At 51.7% G+C, this 24622-nt stretch overlaps 1 protein-coding gene across 1 annotated transcript; it reads right to left on the minus strand.

Moving 5' to 3' along the window:
- Positions 1-1376: 1376 nt before the first annotated feature.
- CDIP1 (cell death inducing p53 target 1) lies at positions 1377-23618 on the minus strand. The gene is made up of 5 exons (XM_060124680.1): positions 23588-23618; positions 3076-3181; positions 2786-2941; positions 1777-2050; positions 1377-1655 (listed from the first exon to the last, which is right to left on the minus strand). Exons 1-5 carry the CDS (start codon positions 23597-23599, stop codon positions 1544-1546), a joined length of 660 nt encoding a protein of 219 aa, XP_059980663.1. The 5' UTR covers positions 23600-23618; the 3' UTR covers positions 1377-1543.
- Positions 23619-24622: the final 1004 nt, after the last annotated feature.

Consider the following 24622-nt stretch of genomic DNA (forward strand, 5'->3'; position numbering starts at 1 on the left):
AGCTGGGGGTCTCCAGCTTGCAGACCCTGTGGGTGGATGCATGGTGTGGAGGTGGGTTACATGTTATCAGTAAGGCAGCCTGACAGTCATGAAGCCAACTTCCTGGTGCAGTCACAGCTGGAATCCTAGGGCTCATCCACACTGGGCTCTGGCGGGTTTAATTAGGGACTGAGATAGCAGTGTTGTTCCTGGATAGTCGGTTTGGCATAAGCACCGACACCCTGAGGACTCAACCCCCCACCCTCTTTCCCTCGCAAAAGGAAGCCAGGCAAGAGAGCAGAGGCCTCGGGCAGGGGAGTGAAAGGGCCGATTTAATGAGAAACTATAAACTGAGACCAGCCACGATTCACAGTGACAGGAGGCCATGCAGTGGCAGTGCGAGACCAGGAGAGGGGCGGCAGCAGGATACAGTGGTCCACGTGAGCAAGTTCACAGACAAACCATTCAGGAAATAGACAGTGTGGGCTCAGGCCCAGGGCAGGGCTGGTGTCCACCAGGGCACTTGTGCCACTTGTGGCTGCTCCTTTCTCGTCCCCAGCCTGTCCCCCATCCAGTGCTGCAGCTGCTCCTGCTGCAGTGCCCGCTGTTGGAGCGAGCACAGTGACAGGTGACAGCAAGCCAGCCAGGGCAAAGGGCGCAGCGCTTACTGGGAAGAGGATCCGTGGAGAGTGCACTGCAGATCTGAGTGTGCCTACAAGGAGGCCCCTCCTCTCTGTCACCTCTAGTCCCAGCTGGGACACACCCCACAGAGGTTGTGCCCACATGCAGCAAGGACATGGTATACACTGATGGGCTAGGCTCCTGGGCATTCCTTCTGGCCCTAGCAAAGACCAGGGTTCACAGAGGTGTGGCTGGAAAGGGAGCTGGGCAGGGGCCAGAGGAGAGTCCCTTCTTGGCAAGCTAGGGCCCAATCTCTTACCCCATGGCCTGCAGGTGTGCCAATGTCCACATTATCCCAGGTGGCATCTGGGCACTGTTAAGAGTTCCTGAGTTCTGAGGGCCAGAGTCATTCCTTCTGACCATCATACCTGCCTCTAGCACTCCAAAAACAAACTCAGGCCTGCCTGGGTCCATCCCCCACTCTCAGCCCAGCAGATCAGAAATGACTGTGGCTACAGGCTAGGCCCCAGTGCAGGCCCCAGGTCTAGGGAACCAGCCACTGCTCTGGCTGCTTTTGGTCCCAGGAAGACCCAGGACCGAACCTGTACCTGGTTCAGAAATGCAGGAAGAGACCCCAGCAGGGAGACCATGTGAGATCATTCCCTGCTTATCTTTCTGATCACAAACACCAAGCAAACCAGCAGCACACAAGCTCAGTGCCATCCCCCTGCCACTTGCTGACCCTTGGCCTAAAATCCAACAGAATTTTTGCCAAAAGAGTCAGATGCTCAGGGAAGGGCAAGGTGAAGAGGACAAGACTTCCAGGGGACGGACTGGTGGAACAGCTTCCACCCCCAAGTGGGAGCAGGGAAGCGAGCCACTGAGCGCGGGGAGCAAAGCACAGGGGGCCAGACTGACAGTGGGGAGTCCAGTCCCGGGTCCGTTAGCAGAGGCGCTTGTACGTGTAGATGTAGGCTTTGCAGCTGGGGCACGTGTGCGTCACATCCTTGAAGTCGTTGATGAGGCAGGGGATCAAGCAGCAGCCCAGGTCACACCTGAATCGGAGATGGGGAGAGACAGGGAGGCCTGAAGAAAAGGCGCCGAGGGCCGGGGCCTACTCCAGCGTGGTGGTGGGTGGGCTCAGCCTCCCCACCCAGCAAGCGCTATACCACCTACCCCATGAAGCAGCAGAAGAAGCCCAGCACGAAGTTCATCAGGCCAATCTCATAGGAGATCTTGGTGGTGATGGCCTGCTGGCAGTGGGGACACACCGTCTGCACGGGCGCACCCTCAAAGATCTCTCCCTGCAGCACTGTCACTGTGGTGGCAGCCCCTGAAGGGACCAGGACCGTGGCCGTATGGCCTCCAGGGCCAGGGTAAGGCCCTGGCGGGTAGGGCCCTGGTGGGTAGTAGCCCATGGGTGGATGGGGGCCTGGAGGAGGGTAGAAACCTGGAATGACACAGAAGATGGAGCAAAGACAGATCACTGCCTTGCCACCTGCCCCATGTGAGAGGTGAGCACAAAGCCCTGAGGCCCCCAGCACCCAAGGACACAGGGTGAAGCCTTGGGGACCAGGCCCTGGGCCAAAGTAACCATCGACATTCTCCCAACCTTTCCTGCTCCCTGTCCCACGGGGACCAAGACAGAGAAGCTACTTGGCCCAGCCAGATACGGCAGAGAGCTGGGAACAAGGTCTAACCTCTCCTCAATCTTAGCTTGATGCGTTGGCTCCCTTGCCTCTGACACACAGGGGACTGAGCTGTGCTCAAGGACCTTGACCACAGGAGGGAAAGCCTTGTCTCTCATCAGCCTCTCCTCCCCACCAGCATCAGGTCTTGTACTGTGGTGCCAGGGGCCAGCCCACCTGACCAGGGCCCGATTCTCCAGCCTGTGTAGTCTCTGAAGAGCTGCTGGGTGAGCAGGATCCCAGGCCTCCACCATGGACTCAGGTTCCTGGCAGCACCTCCAGGAGCCAGCCCTCCCCTGGCAGGGCCCGGGACACCTCTGGCCCACAGAACCTGCACCATGTTCTAGGGCACCTTCCCATGTCCACCGTCCAGACCCACGATCAGCCCCCCACCCTTAAACACCCACACAGACAGACTACCCGCCCGCAGCAAAGGCTGGCTGGCAACCCAGGTGACATGCTGAGTGCTGGGCTAAGCGGATTCCTTTCCAGCTTACCTGGAGGCATGTAGGTGCTGTCTGCATTCACATGTGGGGGGATGAAGCTAGGCTGGGGCATTGGGTGACCCGGCGGCTCATAGGGTGGGGGGCCAATGTCTGCAGGGGGCAGTGACATGCCCAGTGGGGGCTGCATCACAGCTGGGGAGGTGCGGCCTGGACAGAGAGTGACACAGAGAGACAGGGAGAGGAAGCTCAGACGGCTCCAGCCATCGGCGGAGGGCTGCTCCAGGCACCGGCTCCTAGCAGCTGGAAAGGGCAGGAGACAGCAATGAAGCGCTGAACCCTACCTGGGGTGGGTGGAGCTCCACTTTTCTCCTCCAGAAGGGGGGCTGTGGGGCCCCCAGGGTAAGGAGGGGGCGGCTCATTCGACATCTTTGCTGCTTCTCCTGGACCCTGGAGGACAAACTGAGATGCAAAGTATGCTCCCAGCCCGCCCCCCTCAGCCCCCCACTGCCAGTCAGGCACTGGTCTGTGATGAGGGGCTGCAGCACAAGGTGTGTGGTCATCCTCAGAGCCGCCCCTGCTGAGCCCAAGCACACAGGGCCTCCTGTGGCTCCTGCAGGTGTCCCCTGCCCCGGGGCTCAGCTCACCTTTCACTCCCCTCCCCATAAATCTCCACACTTGTGATGGGCTGGGACCAATTCCTTCGAGAGAGCAGACTGGGCTCCCTGTAGGCCCTGGAGATGCCCCACCATTGCTTAGGTAACCCAGCCCAGAGCCACCATCCTCCAACCTCCAGAAACTACCAGCTTCAGGGGTCACCCACACTTCCTTTGTGAAAGCCAGACAGTGGGGTGGCCCTGGGAAGGGGACAGAACCCAGCAGCTTGGGAACCTAATCTAGGGCTTCTCACAGGGCAGTCTGGTCACTGGTCCTCTCCTCCCCTCCAACTTAGGGAGCACCAGGCTGGCCTCCACGCCAGGGCACTGTGGCCTGCTTGTGGGAGGGGGTCTGGGAGAGTTTTTACCTCCAATCCCAGGTACTCAGAGGAGATAGGCAGGTGAGGCTCCTTCTACTGCCAGCCTGGGCAGACACACAGGGTTCTGGGAAGCTGTTTCAGGGGGAGAACAGGTAGCGCCCTCAGCAGCGGCTGCCCTGGGCACCTGGCCCCACGCAGCCACACTCCCTCGGCACTGTATGTCTGGTGTCTCCCCTGCTGCCCAGCTCAGCGCCGTCCTGTGTCCCTACCCACTCCTCAGCCCCCCCTTCCCTTCCCCACGGCTGCTGTCTCCTCAGGGCCACAGCGAGTCCTCTGTCCACTCCCCACCAGGCCCAGAGCAGCCCCCTCATGTCCACATGCCCTGTAGGAAGGAATCAGAACCAAGGGCTTCTCCCCACAGCAGCAGCGCTGTTTTGGTCGGAGAGTGGATGGGGCGAGAAGGAAGGAGGTAGTGTTGGTCATTTGCTTCACAAGGTCCACTGAGCACCTGCTGCCGGGTACTGAGGGAGAAGCAGGGGAAGCAGGCCATCCTCCCGCCCCTGAGTCTGCATTCTGTGTCCTTTAGGAAGACACTTCCTTCACTCTATTCAGCAGCATAAAAGGCTAAAAATTAGTAGCATTTTAAAGTGAGACTCATTTTTTTAAACTGATATAATATGAACTAGAAAAAAAACAGTATAAAAAATATATACAGTGAAAGCAAGTCTCCTAGTATAGCTCCCTCCTAGAGCCCATCAGTGTTAAGTTCAGAACGATGTGGGGATGGAGGGCCCCAAACAATCCTGCCAGGGGAGAGGGAGCCTGGAGTCAGTAAGTTTAAATATTAAATTTAACACATTAGTGGCAGGGCCAGAGGAACTGAGTCCAAGCAACAAAAGTGAAAAAAGATACAACTGATTTCATCAAAATTTAAAACTTGTGCTTCTAAGGATACCATCAAGAAAGTGAGAAGACAACCCACACAGTGGAGGAAAATTTTTACAAATAATGTATCTTTTCAGGGACCTGTACCATTTAGAATATATAAAGAACTCTTCTAATTCATTAACAAAAAAGATAACCCAATTTTTTTAAATGGGCAAAAGGATCTGAACATACATTTCTCCAAAGATAAACAAATGCCCAATAAGCACATGAAAAGAACCTAAACATTGTTAGCCAATGCAAATCCAAACTACAAGGTACCATTTCCTACCCACCAGGATGGCTAAAATGAAAAGGACAATAACAAGTATCATGTAGAGAAACTGGAACCCCCCACATTGCTGGTGTAGCCGCTCTGGAAAACAGTCTGGCAGTTCTTCAAAAGGTTAAAATAGAGTTACCACATGACCCAGCAATTCTGCTCCTAGGTATATACCCAAAAGAATTGAAAACTCATGTCCATACAAAAACTAGCACAAGAATGTTCATAGCAGAATTATTCATAACAGCTAAAAAGTGTAAACAACTCGTGTCCATCAACTGACAAATGGATAAACAAACTGGATATAAATATATATATATTTCCATACAGTAGAATATTAATTCAGCCATGAAAAGAGATGAAGTACTGACACAGCTACAACCTGGATGACACTTGAAAACATTATGCTCAGTGAAAGAAGCCAGACATAAAGGACCACATATTATATGATTCCGTACATAAAATGTCTGGAACAGGTAAATCCATAGGGGCAGAAAGCAGATTCGTGGTTTCCAGGGGTTTGGGGGGCTGGCCATAGAAGCAATTACGAAGTTCCTTTAGGGATGATGAAAATATTGTAAAACTGTAATGATGGTTGCACAATTCTGTGAATATACTAAAAACCACTGAATTGCACACAATTATTTAAAATATTTTAATTTTTTGGCCACGCCCTGCGGCATGCGGAATCTTAGCTCCCTGACCAGGGATTGAACCTGTGCCCCCTGCATTGGAAGCACGAAGTCTTAACCACTGGACCACCAGGGAAGTCCCCGAATTGCACACTTTAAATGGGGAAATCGTATGGTATGTGGATTATTCTATGTCAATAAAACCTATTAAACTGAAAGAAAACAAAATTGCCCAACCTTATCACCCTAATGCAGCCAGTCTCTGCATGTCCCTGCCAGTCTGTATGTATAGGCACCTATATTTTTATATAGTTGCCATTGTGACAAAGTTTTAAATCCTTTTAACATTGTGTCACATGTATTTACTCCGTCTTGCAAGACTCCATGACCATAGATTTTAATATTTCCAAAAATGGGCCCATCACTGTTTACATGACCAATCCCTATTAAAGCATTTAGAATGCTCCTTATTTCATAAAAAACTGGAACATCTTTGGCTAATGCTCTTTCCCTTTCTTGGATTATTTCCTTGGGCTAAACCTGTCAGAAGTGAGATTATTAGGTCAAAGGGTATGGACATTTTATGCCTTCTGTGAAGGATGATGCTGATTTACAGTGCAAACTCTGAATACTACTGTTATTATGATTTGTAATGTTAAGATGACACTTGGTTATGTTTACTTCTTTGATCACTAAGAGGGAGGACATCTTCCCAAATGCTTATCAATTATATGCCAGCTCTTGTGAGTTGCTGCTTATAATTATCCTTTGAAGACATGGAGGCCAAGGAAAGACAGGACCTGTCTGAGGTCCCATGGCTTATTAGAGGCTGAGCCAAGCCTAGGACCCTGGTGTGACTCTTCCACCCCCACCTGCAGGTGACTCCTCATAGCACAGGGTCAAGAACAGTAAACAGCAGAGCCTCTAGAGGACGTCACAGAAGGTCCCTGTCCAGGGGCACTGGCTGTGCAAGCTGGGCCTGAGGTCCCTTGCCCAGGCCACTGCCAGTGGCCACAGCCACCCTGATGGGAGAAAAAGGCAGCTTTCCTTAAGGGGCTTGACTCGAGTCTGCAGAAAACTCTAATATGCTGAGTCTGTTAGAACCTGGGCGGGCACCTGCTGCAAACTGCCATGCTCCGCCCATCAGGGATGCCTGTGGGGGTGGCTTACCAGGAAACTGGCGGGTCCTGGGTCGCTAAGCAGGCCGGGAAGAGCTGCACTGTGCTTGGCAAGGCACTTGAGCACCTTTGGGTTTAAGAGGGAGGAACTAGCCTCTCCATGTCTGGGGAGCAGGCACACACACACACTTCAGAGGATGCAGGCGTGGCCTGCCTTGTCACCAAAATCTCTGGATCTAATTCCATTATCTCCTAGAGCACAAGAATTCACTCTGGAATCCCACCATCATAATGATGGCATAAGCCCTGCACACAGGGCAGAGGCCTCCCCTGGTGTCCAGCAGAACCTAGAGCAGGCACTGCTGCAGGACACTCATTACACTCCAGGCCCTGACCACACCACGGCCCAGCTGCTCCTGTCTCCTCCCCTCCCCTCCACACCCACACCCACACCCACGATGCAGCTGCCTTCCTGAACTGTGGCAGAGACTGGGGGGCAGGCCCCTCCAATACGAAAGAGAGGTTTCTGAAAAATGGCTCATGAAGATTTCAGGAATTCAAACCCCAGTTCCCCTAGTGCTTCCCAATATAAAATCAAATGTGTGTGTTCCCACAAAACGGCATTGTCCAAGGTGTAATCAAAAACCTTAAGAATGCAATAATCTTAAAAAAAAAAGGCACATGTCCAAAAGAACAGTTTTCCAATAAAAACGCACACTGCTCAAGTTAAGCTACAAGTGCAAGCGTGGAATCTGATATCACAGCCCCGGCAACTTCACTGTTGGGCAGGTGCTGGAGCGTCCGTTAAAAGAGGCTCAGGAAGGGCAGCAAGTTCCCAACAGAGGAGAGGGAGGCCCATGGTCCTGGGAGCTTGATGAAGCCAACGTGCAGCCCCTGAACCCCGAGACAGGCCTCTCAGCCTCCTGTTTAGATATTGTAGCTACAGACTGTGAAGAAACAGAGTTGTCTGAAAGCCGTCACGAGTCTATCATAAACCAAACAGGAGCTCCCAGGGGGCCCAGAGGACGTTACACAGCACACCCCTTTATGCCCTCTGGACTTGGTGGATGCAGAGGTATTACCCAGTCATAGTACTGATAAAATACAGATTCTCTGAGAAGAGAGCTAGAGATCCAGCTGACTGCTTAGCAGCTGGTCAGCCAAGGCGCTGACCCCAGCAGCAAGTGGGTGTAAGGTGCAGAGCAGGGCGCCCAAGACCTGGGAGCTGACTCTACTCTGCCACAAGCTTCATGGATTTCCTATTTAAGGAGCCTTAAATTCCTGCTTACCTGATTTCTGGCAGTTTTGGGGATGCTGGGGAATTTCCACTTCACCCTGGATGAAAGCGAAGTGCCGCTTCCCCAGCCCTGACGGCTCCTACTTTAGAAGCCACCGGCCTTGGGAGACAGAGCACTTTCGAAAAGCTGAAGTCTGGGCTGAACTAAGCAGGAGCTGGAAATGTGTGCACGGCAGAGGCTGGATTCCTAGGGCACCTGTCACGGGGCCCCGAAGATGGAACTGACAAAGGAGATCAGTGTCCCCTCCACTGCATTTTCAGGTTGAGGCCTAGCCTGAAAGGAATGTCCTGACTATGGCCACAGGGCAGGGAGGCAGCGTGGGACGCGTGGCTGGCAAGCTGAGAAGGCGCTGTTGGGACTCTGATCCACGCCCTGAGCCCACAGCTTCCTCAGGAGCCGAGGACGGACCAAGGGACAAGGGGGTGTCCAGAAGCTCTGGGACCATCATCCCCTACATGGGAGAGAGGAGAGGGAGGGCCTGCCTGCACCCTGTTCCACCAGGGGATGGAATGGGGCCACTTAAAAGCCACATCTGGCCTCTGCCCCCACAACCAACACAGCCTAGCACCCCCTGTGCTCTTATGTAGGACGGAATTATTCCGGTCACCCTAAAGTGAGATGAAGCCTGTCTCCACGTCTGTCTGTCTGTCTTTGGACCCACTCCCTGCTGCAATCTCATCTCACCTTCCCCAGAGCAGCAGGCACTGGGCCTCTGGGGTAGGACACAGGGCCGGGCACTTTCTGCAAAGCCAGGTCTCCCCATGTTCCCTAGTGGAGTTAAAAGCACAAGGCCTCCCGGCCCTGGGAAACGGCTCTGGTGTTCTGCTCTGCTCCCAGCTACTCACTGTGCCCTGTGGAGAGCGCTGCTGTTGATCCAGGGCCAGAGCCTGGCCAACTGGCAGCAGCCTGAGGTGGCCCAGGTGGCTCCCCGGGGGAGCTGGGAGGGCCTGGGCCCGGGCCAGCAGGATACACCCCTCACTGGCTCAGCCGCTGCTGCAAACTCCATTCTGCAGTCAGTCTAAGCTGTCCTGCACACCACCATGGGGGTGCCAACCCTGTCCCCGGTCCCCCCACCCCAGACAGTCTCTGCTGAGGAAACATACCCACCCTGCCTTCTGGAGGAGGACTGGGAGGGCAGTGTGGAGCTGAGACGCATCTGTACATGAGTGCAGGTTCCTGGAGGACTGAGGACAGATGTGGGGGACGAGACAGAGATGAAGGGAGAGGACGCACCCAGAAGGAGGACTTTCTGACATCAGTTTTCCCCCAGGGTCTGCTAGAGCAGTGGTTCTCAAACTTTTTGGTCTCACAACCCCTTTACACTCAATTATTGAGGACTCCAAAAAGATTGTGTGAGTTATATATATCAATACTTACCTTACTAGAAATAAAAAATAAGGAATTGTTAAAAGTATTTATTCATTAAAAAGATTAACTTATTACATGTTAACATAAATAAAATTTTAAAATAACTACTTTCCAAAACAAATTTAATAAGAAGATGGACATTGTTTTACATTTTTGCAAACCCTTTAGAAGTCTGGCTTATCGTTAAAAAGTCTACAAATAACAAATGCTAGAGAGGATGTGGAGAAAAGGGAGCCCTCCTACACTGCTGGTGGGAATGTAAACTGGTGCAGCCACTATGGAAAATAATACGGAGGTTCCTCAAAAAACAAAAAATAGAGCTGCCATATGATCCAGCAATTCCATTCCTGGGTATGTACCTGGACAAAACTATAATTCAAAACAATACATGCACGCCTATGTTCATAGCACTATTCACAACAGCCAAGACATGGAAACAACCTAAATGTCCATCAGCAGATGAATGGATAAAGAAGATGTGGTACATATACACAATGGAATATTACTCAGCCATAAAAAAGAATGAGGGACTTCCCTGGTGGCGCAGTGGTTAAGAACCTGCCTGCCAATGCAGGGTACACAGGTTCGAGCCCTGGTCCGGGAAGATCGCACATGCCACGGAGCAACTAAGCCTGCGTGCCACAACTACTGAGCCTGCGCTCTAGAGCCTGCAAGCCACAACTACTGAGCCCACGTGCCACACTACTGAAGCCTGCACACCTAGAGCTTGTGCTCTGCAAGAAGAGAAGCCACCACAATGAGAAGCCCATGCACCGCAATGAAGAGTAGTCCCCACTCGCCACAACTAGAGAAAGCCTGTGCACAGCAACGAAGTCCCAATGCAGCCAAAGATAAATAAAATTTTTTTAAAAATAAAATAATGCCATTTGCAGCAACATGGAGGGACCTAGAGATTATCATACTAAGTCAAATAGAAAGACAAACACTATATGATATCAATTATATGTGGAACCTAAAATATGACACAAATGAACTTACCTATGAAACACAGACTCATAGACATAGAGTACACTTGTGGTTGCCAAGCAGGGTGGGGGCGGGGGTGGGGAGGGAAGGACTGAGAGTTTGGGATTAGCAGATGCAAACTATTATATAAAGGATGGATCAACAACAAGGTCCTGCTGTATGGCATGGGGAACTATATTCAATATCCTGTCATAAACCATAATAGAAAAGAATATGAAAAAGAATTAATATATATGTATAACTGAAACTGTTGTATAGCAGAAATTAACACAACATTGTAAATCAACTATACTTCAATAAAATAAAAAAGTCTGGCTTAAGAGAAGGCAGCTGGATGCTCATATCTTCTTCTCCATCCAATCTGTTGTGATGTTTTGGTTAAAGTATGAGAAAAATCCAGCCTCCCACAGTAAGCAGCTGGAAAAGGGAAAGGTATCTGAATAGTCTTCTCAGCTAATTGTGGATATTCTTCAACACTACACCCAAACCTGACAGGTGGTAGTAGCTTCTTAAAGGTTAGTTGCAATATGGAATCTGAATCTTTAACAACAAATTTTTCCTATTATATTGAAAATCATTGGGCTACCTTGTATTTGGAATGGACCTTTTACACATGCCCCGTTTTATAACAGCATGCATGGGTCATTTGGAAAATAATGGTCCACGATTATGATATGAGCCCTGATTATGTAGATCTAGCAATGTTAACACATCTCATTATAAGATATGCCTCCCTCCAAAAAATCACATTGTTACTATCACCACCAACCCCATCAGAAAAGTCTTTAACTACTGGGAAGCTGTCAACCTCACGGTGGCAGATACAAGTTTTCCAAAATTCTGACATTTTCACTTGAAAGCTCAAATTTTATCATTGGAAACAGTAACAAATTTATCATTGGCAACTTATACAAAAATAAAAGGTCAGTTGTTTTCCTTGAATTAGCAGGCTCACTTTGTTCATTTTCAAGAAAATGTCTGCTAAATCCCTAAGTCTGAATAACCATAGTCTGTGTGTCAGTTGTTGTTTTAAATAAATATGGAGCTCCATGAAAACGCTAGTTCAGCTCACAGCTCAAACAGCTGCACACATGCTTCCCCTTGAGGTCTCCAGCATGCTTCATGTGCGTCCTTTCATCACAACACAAAACATTAAAAAAATGTGTACTCAAGGGTCCAGATAATAAAAATAATTTTTACTGCTTTTTCTTAAATGAAACTGGCGTGAACACAACCACAACAATGACTAGCACAGCTGGGTGCCACGCCTCGAGCAGAGCTAAGTCCTGCTACTGTTGCACCGCCAATGCTAATGCCAACACAATGAAAAAGGCAATATAACCAATAACGTCTTGGTGTCCTTATAAACATAGTTCTGACCTTCAGCCCCTGGAAGGTCTCAGGAAGCCTCCAGGAGACTGCACGTCACCTTTTGAGAGCTGCCGGGCTAGAGGAACCCCCACGCCGGTAAGAGGGTACCTGCAGGCAGAGCAGGGTCAGGGCCAGAGGGACCAAGAGTCCCAGGACCGAGAGTGGACTGCGCCGGTGAGTCTCTGAGCTGGCTGTTTGTCACACTGAGGCCCCACCCCAGGAACATGCTTGCTGCAACGTGCAAGGCTTTAAGGAGGCATCAGACTAGTTCAGACTCAGCTCCACCACTTTCCAGCTGTGTGACCTCACTGAGCCTCAGTTTCTTGTTTGTAAATGGGGATAATCATGCCTACCTCTCAGGGTTGGAGCTAGTTTTATAATAAACAGCATAATAAGCAAAACACCCAGAGCAGTAGCTTATGGGAAGGAAAACAAAACAGGCACTGATGCCTCTGCTATGGCAGCTTCTGCTCCCACAGGAGCGGGGATCCTGGTGTGCATTCCCCAAGGATCCCGGGGTACTCGTAATCAAGCCCAGCCTGAGCGGCTCAGCCCAGAAGAGGTCACTGCGGCATGGCCAAGTGGCGGCCAACTGCTCTGTGAGCCCCTAAGACAAGTTCTGGAAAGGAAGAGATACCAGCAATCATTCTAAAGGGCCATCGCTCCTTCCAGGAGACTGCCCTGGAGCTCCATGGGCTACAATGCCCCGGGAAGGGCACTCTGCCCAGACCCTGGCATCCACCCGAGACCCTAGTGGCAGCAACTGCAGGGCCGAGTTTCCCACGGCCGGGCTGGCCTGCCCACTGCCTCCCGCCAGAGGAACTCACCCCCCACCCTTCAGCAGCCATTGCACCAGGATGCCAGCTGGCCTCAGAGGGGCTCCTCTGTCCCCAGGAGGCAGGTTCCAGGCGTCTGGCCAGAGGGGGCTTTGGGCTTTGCTGGGGAAACTGAAAGGCAGCTTTCCGCCTTGCCCACAGCCTTGCATCTGCTGAACCAAGGAGGCGCCCACTGCTCCGCGAAGGGTGGAGGCCCGGGGTGAAAGCCAAGTGCCCTGGGGGGGGTCCCCTAGGGCCCACCCAGAGGATGGGGGAAGGGGAGCACACTCAGCCCCTGCTGAGCAAGGGGGCCTGGCCCACATCGTCTACACCCCGCCTGCCCACTGTAGAGGCTGCGTGGACCATGAAGGACCAGGCAACATGAGGCGTCCCTGTGGCTGGGGGCTTATTCACCAGGGATGGCCACTGACTCCCTGGGCGACGCCACGTACCGTCCTGTTCTCCCAAGTTCCCAGGGGTGGGCTTAAGGACAGTCTGTTTGGTGGCCACTTAACAGAGGCCCTTGGAGGGGGACGGCACTTCCTCTGGGAATAACCAACTGTCTGTTGGTGCTGATCATTGTGTAGCACCTACTTTGCGCTGGGCACACGCGGGGAAGTGTCAGGGAGTGAGCGGCTCGGTCCCTGCCTTCCAGAAGCTCACAACTGAGTGGGGGAGACAGGAGTCAGATACACACCAGAAACACCAAACCTAAGTACACAGTGAAACCAGTGGTGTACAAGAAAGTACGGAAAGATCAGACCCGTTCCGGGGGTCAGGGAGCAACTCTCCAAGTAAGCCGGGGGGAGGAGGTGGGGTCAATGAGACTAGCAGGCAAAGGAGAGGACGGGACAGTGGCAGGACAGTGAGTCACAAGGCCTCAGGAAGGAGGCTGCGCCCGGTGTGGGTGGCCAGACAGCAGCCTGGAGCCATCGAGCCTCAGGACTGTTTCAGAGGTACGAGGCGCAGGGGCTGCCCTGCAGCGCACAGACCTCAGATCCCCAGAGGACCTGGGCCAGTAGGCAGGATAAGGACCTCAGGCCACGCAGCCCACAGCAGCACCCCAGCCCTTCTCCTCTGAGCAGCCACCCCCCACCCCATGCACCACCCCCTCAACTCAGCCTTCAGGAACAAAGACACTGACTTCCTTTCTAGACCGGCAGTAAAATTTGAAGAGCGCCACCGATGGACTGTATGACCCTATATAATCTCTCCACGCCTCAGTTTCCCCACCTGGACCACAGAACTCCATTTTTATTCAGGGCAGCAGTATCTTTGCTAAGATGTTCTCAGCCCTTCTTACAGTCATGTGACCATGTGGCTAAGTTCTGGCGAATGAGTCACAGTAGAGTGACATATGTTCTTGTTGGAAGGTGCTAAAAGGGAGCCACCTCATCAGGGAGATGGAGCCCATGTCCTCAGGCCCTCCTCCTGCTGCCAGGAAGATGGATGTGACAGCCCTAGCAGCCATGCTTGACCACGAGGTGACCTGGGGAATGGAAGCCATGCTAAGGACAGCTGAAGGTGCCCAGGCCCTGGATGACCATGGAGATACCATTCCAGCACTGAATGGACCACTTCTCTCACCTATCTTGTAGTGAGAGAGAAACAAACTAACTTGTTTTCCCTGGGGTTACTGTGAGTTTCCTAGTAAATGCAGCCAGACCTCAATATCAAAGAGAAACAGAGAAGCTAGTTTTCCAGTAATTCTCAAATCCAAGGTAGCCAGAATCTACTTGTGATTGGTAAATTTCCAGTTAGTTATTAACAAGAAAGGAAAACAAGTACCATTAAAAATAAATAGTGCTCCTTGGGCCTGAAGGTATGTAAACAAGTGGTCCATCATTGAAAAGCTCCCATTAGGACTTCCCCATGCCTTGGCTTCCTCTAGCTCACAATGCCTTGCGGAGCAGGCCCATAGGAGGCCAAGTTCAGCCCTGGCAGACTGGAAATCCTGAACTCAGCCCCTTTTCCACTGTCCTTAAAGATGCAGGCAGGACAAGAGAGACAATCCCTCCCTCAGATAGCATCACTGATGGCTGCAAACCATTTATTTTAACGCTCGAACCTGGGTGTTATCTGATGCCTTGGGAATTCTAAACACTTCAAAACAAGCTAAAGACATGGAAAGGACCAGAAAGTAGATCTGGTTCTCCCATCTGGCTGCTCTCCTCCCACCCAGCCCTATACTCTTCTCCCTGATGAGTATCATGGCTCAACAGAGCTGATACATCAGCCTAAGCCAATGGCCCCAAATACCACAGCCTACGCCCTTCCCCGGGGAGGCTTGAGTCCTGATGTCACAGGCCAAGCAGGAAGGGCAGACTCCTCACCTGCTGGCACCCAGGCACTAGGTCCCACCCATCTGGCCACCTAATGTTCCAGAGTCTCAGTTTTCTCATCTGTGAAATGGCAGCAGCCGTCCTTGACCCACCGAGTTGTGATGAGGCGTAAATGAGGTCATGGATGAAGAGCATGCAGCTCAGAGCCTGTCACATAGTGTTCAATAAGCACAAATCATGGTTTGCATAAATACAAATAGCTGTATTTATGGAGACGCAAGCAGAGTGTGGGAAAAGGAAGTATACAATAAAACAGAAATCTTAATCAGAAGCAAAATCAAAAGGCAGACAGGACTCAAAGAATGGTTCTAAGCTAAAAAGTAGTAAGGCTTCTAGGAACTGTGATGATGATGAAAATCATAAATGCACAATTTACATCATGCTGAATTCTGGTCAGAGCCGTGGCAAACCACTCTGACTCCCCGTGACAGAAGCAAGGGCACCTGGGCCACAGCAGAGTGGGTTCATGCAACTTTTCTGGAGGACAATCTCACTCCTGTACATTCTTTTTAACACATTAATTCCATTTCGAGGCATTTGTCCTAGAAATAAACGAACACATGAGCAAAGGTTCACATGTAAAAATGTTTCTGTAGATCAACGTTTTGATGTTCAACCAAAGGAACTAGTTACCCATCTGGTTAACCTATACCATGTAACTATATTCACTCCCTCAAAATGATGTGGATCTACCTTTATTGACATAGGAAGATGGACTTGATAGAGCACCACGTAGCATGTACAGTGCGATCCCTTCTCAGAGAGACGTGTGTATTTACATGTAGATTACACACCAAATGTTAAGGGTGGTTTTTTCTGGATAGTGAGATTTTGGATGATTTGTTTACACACACACACATACACACACACACATATAGAGAAACTTTTTATTTCTGTGTAGTTTCTAGTTTTTATAGAGTAGGCAGCTCCTTTGGTTGGTTCCTTCCTCAAAATGCTCACTATAAGTGTGTTATATTTATGTATATTCCTCCTCAGTCCAGAAAAGGTGTCTCTGACCATAATCTAGTTCTGTCTGTAGGGAAAGAAATGCTCCAAGGAGCAAACCCAAGGACTGGGCTGTTCCCCTCTCATGAGTTGGAGTGGTCTTTGCTTCAGTTTTGTAGGAATTTGGTAACACAAGTCAGTTCTCTATACCAAGTCACTTCCCAGTGCTCCAGTAAAATTGAGGGTCTAGACCTGTGAAGCTGGGACATAAACGCCATCCAAGGTCGTTCTAGCCCCAGAGACCCTGCCTGGAGAGCCAGCAGGAAGTCACCTGGCAGAGGAGGCAGGTGAGAAAATCCCAATAGACACATGACAGAACTGAGACTGACAGCATCACAGGGCTTGACCGAGGTCACTAGCTGGAGCTGGCGCTGGGAACACAGGTCTCCTCCTGCCCTCTGAGCCGCCTCCCAGGTAGGACCAAGCTCAGGAGCTTGGATTCTGCATGTTTTACCGTTGACACAGAAGAAGGAAGTACAGACAGGAGGGGGATGAGGAGCAAAGGGCAGAAAACAGATGCAGCTGCAACCACAAGTGGATAAACAAGTCATCTGCACCTGCTGGACAGGCAGGGCTTGGTAACCAGAAGGCTGACTAATTTTAGAAATGCAATGAATCTAAAGAACCATCCCTTAGGCAATCAAAGTGGAACCCTGAAAAGAAAAAGTCCTTAACTCTGCCTTTGTTGAGCTGACACAAAATGGAAGGCAGCTATGCTCACCACTACACCACCTACGCGAGCTTACACAAATGGACAGTCTTTGGATCGACTCTACTTTAACTGGTTATCTGAGATCAAGATACACCATCTTGATCCAGGAAAAAGCTCTAGGGCCTTAAGTGCAGCCAAGCCACGTGGCCACTACAAGGTCCCCCATTCAGCTGTAAGAGTCTTATTTTGGACACAAAGGCCTGCTGGCCTTGCTGGCCCAGGAGAGGAACTCAGCCTGCAGCTGAGCCTTGCCCAAGTCCCCCCATTCCGTTGGGGGTGGGGGAACCGCTATGCTCCCAAGAGAATGGCTTTGCCTTTCTGCCCTCATGAACTCCGAGTCCCGTAGGTACTGCTCATTTTCCGTGAGCACAAGGAGGGAGCGCCTCTGCATCATTTAAGTCCCTCCTGTTGCTGGCAGTGTCTCAATTCTTTTACACTAAGCACTGCTGGGTGAAGAACAGCAGCTGCAGTCAGTCCAGCGTGGCACGCTTCTAGAGGTCACTTGGATGGAATCAGTGAAAAGAAAGAAGCCCAAAGCCAGCAGACACCTAGCAGACCAGTAATTATTCCTGGGGTAGGACCTCACAATTGCAATGCTTAGATGTGCCGTAAACACCCTGTGAAGGGGCACACGGTAAGAAGCTGCATACAGAACTGACGAAAAAACCCAAGAACACACAACAGCACAGGGATACTCTCCAGCGGAAACGCCCCTACGTGTAGCAAGGGGCACTCACACGACTGGCACTGACAATCCAGAGGAGCTAGCGTCCAGGACAAGGACACGATGTCTACAAAGGTGAAGGGGAAGAGCCGGAAAAGTGCCCTGGGAAACCTGAGTGGGGAACAAATCTAATCAGCATGTGAAATTACACTCCATGAAACAGTATATGGAAGTTGAACTAAATTCATATCACTCTAAATGGACATCTGACCCAAAGAGCTGGCTTGTGCCATTTGGGACAGAATTATTTTGGATCTTCTCTTTGAGGAAATGAGAGCTCACGCTGTATCTGGGGTTGCCTTATTTTCGGCCATGTGCGTATTTCTCTATGTTTTGTACATCTAGAGGCCACCTTTCAGGCCACAAGTGTCTCTAGTGATCACCAAGTCCAAGGTCTCAGCTGACATACGTTTGGTCTTCAGACATTACTAAGCACCCATGAAGGCAGGCCTGGGCGCGGTGCTGCATTTAACAGTGGGCAAGATGGCCGTGCCTGCCCTCCGGCTGCTCCCTGACGGGGAGCCTGGCCCAGCTGCTCAGACAAGAGTCGAGTCTCAAACCAGTGCTCCTTCCCACTGCAGCTGGCTCAGCCCCATCTCTTATCTCACACATTTTCCAAAATGTTTCTCAAAATTTTGCTTAAGCAGAATCTTGAACACCCAACAAAGTGCTTCACACAGTGGAATTCCATTGTGTGAGCATACATGGATTTCACTGCACCCTGGACAAAAGGAGAAACAAGTGAAGTGAGCTGACCAGTCCCTCCCTTTCTCCTGGAACAGAAGGAGGGCTCCTGCATGCCTCCCCTGGTGCCACCCAAGGCCTCCACAGGGCACCAGGACCGGAGGCCTCTGCCCTGCTGGCTGACTGCAGTCCTGACCACTGCACATTCACTAGGGAATTCAACTCTACGCAGATCTGTGTTCCCCACTCCAGGGAGGATGGAGCACACACAGACCACGGGCCCTACACCTCAAGGCTTTACCAGCCAGTAGAGAGATGGGACAGCTGAAGGGCAGACACATACATGATTTTATTCAACACACAAACAGCCAGCACGCATCTAGGCCCTGAAGATGGGGGAAACAGTTTTCATGTCACAATCCAGTGGGAGAGGGGCTGTAAAACACAGAAACTAGTAAAATACATTGTATGTCAGCTAGTGAGGCGTACCACGGAGGAAGGAGGAGCAGGGAAGCAAGGGCTTCTCTGAGTGGGGAACCTTCAGGCAAAAACAGGACGGAGGTGAGGCGAGAGCCACGAGCCATGTACACAGCTGGGGAAAGGCCCTGGGGAAGTGCAGTTCCGCGCAGAGGCCTGGAGCATGTCCACATGCCCGTGGCTGGGCAGGCAGCTGGGCAGAGTTGGGGCAGGAGTGAGATGGAGGGCTTCCCGTGCTGTGCCTGGGCACTAACGTGGGTCCCCAAGAGTCCTGAACCCTACAGTGCTTGGCCCCCACCTCCGGCGGGCACAGGTTCTTTTTGGCCAGTGTGACTGGGACCACAGAGAAATGGGCCCCCGTGTGGCCCCCATACTCCCCAGGCAAAGCAGGTAGACAGGTGACCCGAGCTCACCTAAGCTTGCCTCCATGGGGACAGAAACGGAGGCCTGCCCCGAGTGCCAGAGCTGAGAAGTGGTCACGTGAGCAACACAGAATTCCTCTAGCTCTGGGATTAGCCAATTTTATTCAGCAGACCCATCACTACCCAAGTTTGTTTGCTTATTCTTTCTTTCAAGTGACTACCTGTTCGAAAAGACTTGATTCCTGACTCTTTAATTCAGCCAACATTTCATAGGCCCTCTATAGAGGCCACTCACCTCCCTGGTCCCTGCCCTCAGGCAGCTGCAGATCCAGCTAGAAAGCCAGCTCACATTTGAAAAAATTTTGCAAAAGATACTCAGCAAAACCCAAATGAGAATATGTGACAGCAGGTGCTCCAGGTGAGAGAGGGGGCAGTCTGTGGGTGGGGGCCCTGGGAAGGCTTCAGGGATCAGGTGGGCCCTAGGTAGGCCCTGCAAGGAGGTGGGCAGGGGTTCCAGGACTGGAGCAAGAGTCACTAGGAGAAAGGGGGAAAGAACTGTGGTCAAAGGCCCAGCCTCCCCAGGCAGACTGGCAGCTCCCAGAGGGCAGGGGTGGTGTTTGGGGCCAGTCTCTCCACAGCCCCAGGCAGTACATCAAATATCAGCTGACCAGTTGGATGATAACACAGCCTGGCTGATACTCCCTGGCAGGAGCTCTGTCCCCCAGCCCACAGGTCCTGCTTCAGTTAGCAGTACCCCTGTCCCCATGATGGACGTCTGAGAGATGTTCCAGAATTGTCTCTGCCCCTTAAAACCTGACCTGTCAGCAAGCCTTGCGAATGCCATGGTTCCCAAAGCTCTCAGAACTCATCTACTGGTCAAGGTTCAAGGTCAAGGTTTACTGGTCAAGGTTCAAGGGGAAAAGTGTGGACTTGGCCGTGTGTTCCAGATCTCTCTACCCAAGAGTGTAACTCGCCCTTTCCCAAACAAACCAAATCCCGCCCCAACCAAAGAACCTTTCCACCGACCTTTCCTTCAGCCTCCAAACCCTCTTTCCAGAAGATGGAGCCTCTCCTGTAATTCCCTGTGGTGGGGATCCTCTGTCCCTCACTCTTGTCACCCCACTGGAGAACACTGGGACTCTCCCCCTCATTTTCCTGGGACCCAGCTCAGTCCCTGGCACAGGTGTGTTGAATAAGCAGGTCGGTGAGGGAAGGCTTCCCATGCTGTCCCTAACCCGCAGCCACTGGCCCAGAGCACAGCCTCAGTCGAGCAGCAGTGTGCGGGCTTCCCGATGAGAGTGCCAAAAATCCAGACAAGAAGAGAAACCCTTTCTTGAGTCACTGTCGAGTCCAGGGAGCAGTTTGCACAAGGGGGCCGGGGGAGCCCCCATTTCCCTTCAACCCTGCTGTCTCAGGAGAGCTGGGTTTGGGGCTCTGCTCTGCCATTATTTGGCAACCCTGGACAAGTCATTTGGTATTCTGGCTGCTTCCTCAGCCGTGAGACTCAGAGGTGCCTGAGCTGCATCTGCAGAGCTGACACTGCGTGCAATGACAAAACACAGGTGAGAGTTCTGTCCGGTGGGAACAAAGCACATACAAAAGGCACACACTGCAGACAAAACTTCATTCCCTGCTGTTTCCCCAACTTGTAAGACTATTGCTCTTAATGTTAATTAGAACTGTGACAACCGTTTCACGTCTTCCTGAAGTAATAACAGGTTAGAATTCTCCTCAAGCTCCACCCAGGGAGACCCTTCCGCCATTCCCTACCTACTTCCACCTTTCCTGGCCTCTGTTTCTCATTGAAGGAAAAGCACAGACACTGAAACAGATCTGAGTTTTAGACTGAATCAACACTTATTGAACACATTATGTATCCAGCACCTTCACAATTTTTACTGGACACCTCCTCGTGGTAAGAATTGATGGTCTGGATCACCCAGCGGACAGACCACGCAGGAGCTCACAGCACCCACAGATCAGGAGTACCAAAAAGGTGATGAGAAATGTTTTCTAGAAAAATGATCAAACATTACCAAAAACACATCACAACTGCTTTCATGGAAAGAATCAGAACGTCATTGGCCTTCCTTACCCTGCACTGCATGGTTTCGTGCTGTCTTCCGTCTAATATTAGGGGCCCCTAATCTTCTCAGTGCTTACAGCAGAGACAGACCTTCATCTGGGTGTTGCTCCTCACCTACCACAGATGCAGTAATTGAGGGTCTGGAAGGGCAAATGACTTGTCACACAGCTTGGAAGCGACAAAAAGGCCTCTAGCGTGGTCTGCAGGGCCCTCTCAGGGCGAGAGGCTCTGCCTGCCACAGGTCCCAGGCCAGGTGCCCCCTGTCCCCTGCAGCACTAAGTTGCATTGCAGCCTCTACCACCTCCAGGGAAGATGTGTCTGGGAGAGTCCTGACTATGCAGAGAAGAGAGAACGAAGACCTTTGTGGGATCCTAGAAACTGGCACATTTCCATTCTGTGCACTGCACTTCCAAGTCCCTTTGTGGGGCACAATAAGCCTCATGCCACCACTGCCAGCCTGGCTCTCCTCCTCTCTCCTCCCCACTAAGGGCCGAGCTCCCACTGCATGCTGCTTTCTCACTGGCACAACTGCCTTCCTCCTTGTAAGGGTAGAGACATCAATATAAGATGCCATGACTTTAACTGCCACACTTCCCTGACTGTGTCCTATATGAGTACAAATACGTTCGTGCCCTTTGAATAGTGTTTCTGAAAGTGGAGACGAATTTTCACAGGACCTGTCTCTTCGCTCCCTTTCAGACCACTGAAGAGGGTCAGGGTTGGTATCTCTGGCTATGGAATAAAGTACCTGGGCCCAAGGGACTCAGAGCTTGTTCACTGGGCTACGAAGCCCTGTGCCCCTAGGGCTTTAGAAAACACACCAAACCAGCAGATTCAAACCGGGAAAGCTTATAGTGTAAAGAGGAGGAATGGCTTGCAGGCTGACGACTTACATCAGTCCCTGCCAACGCAATATGTGGGGCGACCTGGCCATCGGGACACATCCCATCAGTTCCCCCTCAAAACAATTTTGTTCCCTGAAGTATCATTCTATGTCACACAGTCCATGTTTTTGCTCTTAGGGTGATTCTAGAACCATGGCCTGCTGTTTTCAAATCTTTGCAAGAGCACATATAAAGCTCTTTCTTGGTTCCAGAGGCCCATCCTATAGAAAAACCTCCAAAGTCCTCAGCTCCTCAGGGATGAGAGACAGAGAGAAAGACTCTCAAATATGCAGTCAGTTAAAAAACAAGAATTCTAAGACTAATTAATAATATGCATGTTTAACTATTTAGGGGGGGATAGACCGATATCTGCAACTTACTCTGACACACAAAAACAAAATAATCAAATGGACTGCTGGATGGTTAGATTTGTGATAAAGTACAATAAAATGTTGGACTTTCCAGGTGGCATTCACTGTAGAATTTCTTCAACTTTCCTGTACGTTTGAAACTTTTCATAATTAAACGTTTGGCAGAGGGCAAGGCAGAGCTGGCGTGCCTCTCCCCACCAGACTCTTAGATCAGCCCTGAGGGAAGAAACAAAGCACGGAGGAGCAAGGTCACACTTGCTAGGCACTGCCCTGCCCAGCATCCCACAGGACACACACGAAACTGGTATAAACGCTATGCTCAAGGTCTTCCATCCTCCTCACACTAAGACCAAGGTTCTCAACCCCAAATGAGCCCGAGAATTATCTGTGGAACTTATTAAGTAAACTCCTGGGGCACATCTCATAACTGCTACATCTGAACCTCTGGGGGTGGGTCCCCGGAATCGGCCCTTTTAACGAGGGCCCCGATGTCTCTGATGCAGAGGATCTTAGGCCCATACTGGAGAAACTTATAGCCTCTTGCTCCTTACCTGACACCTGTTGAAAGGCCTCCTGGGAACATTTAGAGGAAAGCAAAAACACGCATACCCTTAAATAAGTCAAGTGCCCAAACCCGGGCTCGCATGACGCCGTGAGTTCAACTACACCAAAGTCCTCGATGGTATGAGGTTGGGCCCAAAGATAGGCCAGGTCACTGCCTCCACCCCCGGCACCGGCGTGTGCGGTCGAGAGCGGGCGCAGAGATTTACAGATGTAGGCAAACCAGGGCGGGCGGGGGAGGGAGAGCCGCGCGGGGCCCGCCTGGCCTGCCAAGGTCACCACGGAGCTCAGCAGAAGCTTCTTTGTCGCCGGGACCCTCCTCCCGACCCCCCCCTCCTTGAGGAAACAGCCCCTGCGGAAAACCGGGGATGGTACTTCCCCAACCTTCCCTGCAGAGGATGTGGGAGGCGTGATAGCGGGATCCGAGGAGCGGACCGTCAGCCCTCGGGGCACCGAGCACGCCGCCTGCCGAAGCCTGGCTAAGCTGTCACCGCAGCCCCGCGGGTGGCCGGCCAACCCAGCGACGGTACGACGTCAAAACCCCAAGGCTGCTCTGGATCGCATCAGCATCCTGGGAGGAGGCGACCGGCCCGCTGCGCCGCCCCCGTGGTCCCTTTACCTCGAGAAGCCAGCAGCCCAAGGCCGAGCGAACGCCGAGACAGCCCGGGTCCAAGCGCTCGGAGGACAAGACCCTCAGCCCCGCGGGGCTTTGCGCGCACACCACCACCCCCGTCCGCCCAAACGCCTCTGGGAGATGTAGTCCGTCCGGGTGCCCGAAACGCGCTCCGCGGGCCAGCGGGACCACAGTGCCCGGCGTGCACCGCGCGGGCGCCGCAGGCGGGGGCAGGGAGGGGACTGCGCGGTACGAGGTCTCACCAGTCCCCGCATTGGCCGCGAGTACCCAGCCCTGCTCCCAGGAGTCTCCGCGGGAAGCCGTCTAGAATGGTCGAGGCGACTCACCGTCGCCGCGGCGGCCGCCGCGGCCGCAGCAGCAAGAACAGCCGCCTCCGCAGCTCGCAGTGGCGCGTCTGGCAGAAGGAGGCGGGTAGACGTTGGAGCAGGGCCGAGGCCCGTGGCGTCATAGCGAGGGGTGGAACCATGCGGTCAGAGGAGGGGCCATGAGGTCAGTGCAGGGGCGGGGCCTCGAGGCGGCACGTGACTAGCCCTGGTGACTTCACGAGAGCGGGAGCCCTTCGGCCCACGCGAGGCACGTGACAGGGCGTGGGGTCTTTGTCAGGTGAGGGAGCAATCAAGGGAGGCCCTGCTAGGTCTCCCTCCCGGCTCGCCAGACCCCGGGTATCCACCAGAGCTAGGCGCACCTTTCTTCCTTTCAGGCGCATTTGTTCGTTTATTCCACAAATATCTATTGGGTTTAGGCGCTGGACATTATGTGGACATGACCAGGTGGAAAGATTTTAGTTGCCTGATGTGGCGGTTCCAAGCAGAGCTTAAGTGAGACAACACTCCGCCTTTTCCTTTCAGCTCTCATACTGTTAACAAGTGTTAGTGGGCATTTTTAATGCCATGTTTTTTGCAGTTTTTTTCCTTTGGTTGGTTTTGCTGTTTAAAATGGCCCCCAAGCATGGTGTTGAAGCGCTGTCCAGTGTTCAGTGAGCATGAGAAAGCTGTGATGTGCCTTACACAGAAAGTACCTGTGTTAGATCAACTGTGCCTGTGTGAGTTATAGTGCCCTTGGCCTTGAGTTCAATGTTACTGAACCAATAATATATATTAAATAAGTTGTTTTTAAACAGAAACACTCAAATATGGTTATGTATTAATTAGTTGATACAAATGTTATGACCAGTGGCTGGCAGGAACCTTACCCTGCATTTCCCCTGGAGCAGTGAGTGGTTCACTGTTCACTATTTCAGTGTTTGCAGTGACTTTTTTTAAAAAAATAATTTTTAT

Source organism: Lagenorhynchus albirostris, chromosome 15, assembly GCF_949774975.1.
Source record: "Lagenorhynchus albirostris chromosome 15, mLagAlb1.1, whole genome shotgun sequence".
Taxonomy (NCBI): domain Eukaryota; kingdom Metazoa; phylum Chordata; class Mammalia; order Artiodactyla; family Delphinidae; genus Lagenorhynchus; species Lagenorhynchus albirostris.

Coding starts and splice junctions, on each gene's coding strand:
- CDIP1 (XM_060124680.1), bottom strand. Junction 2,942..3,075: donor TGGAGCTCCACCCACCCCAG/GTAGGGTTCAGC, acceptor CTCTCTGTCCAG/GCCGCACCTCCCCAGCTGTG. Junction 1,656..1,776: donor TTCTTCTGCTGCTTCATGGG/GTAGGTGGTATA, acceptor TCTCCGATTCAG/GTGTGACCTGGGCTGCTGCT.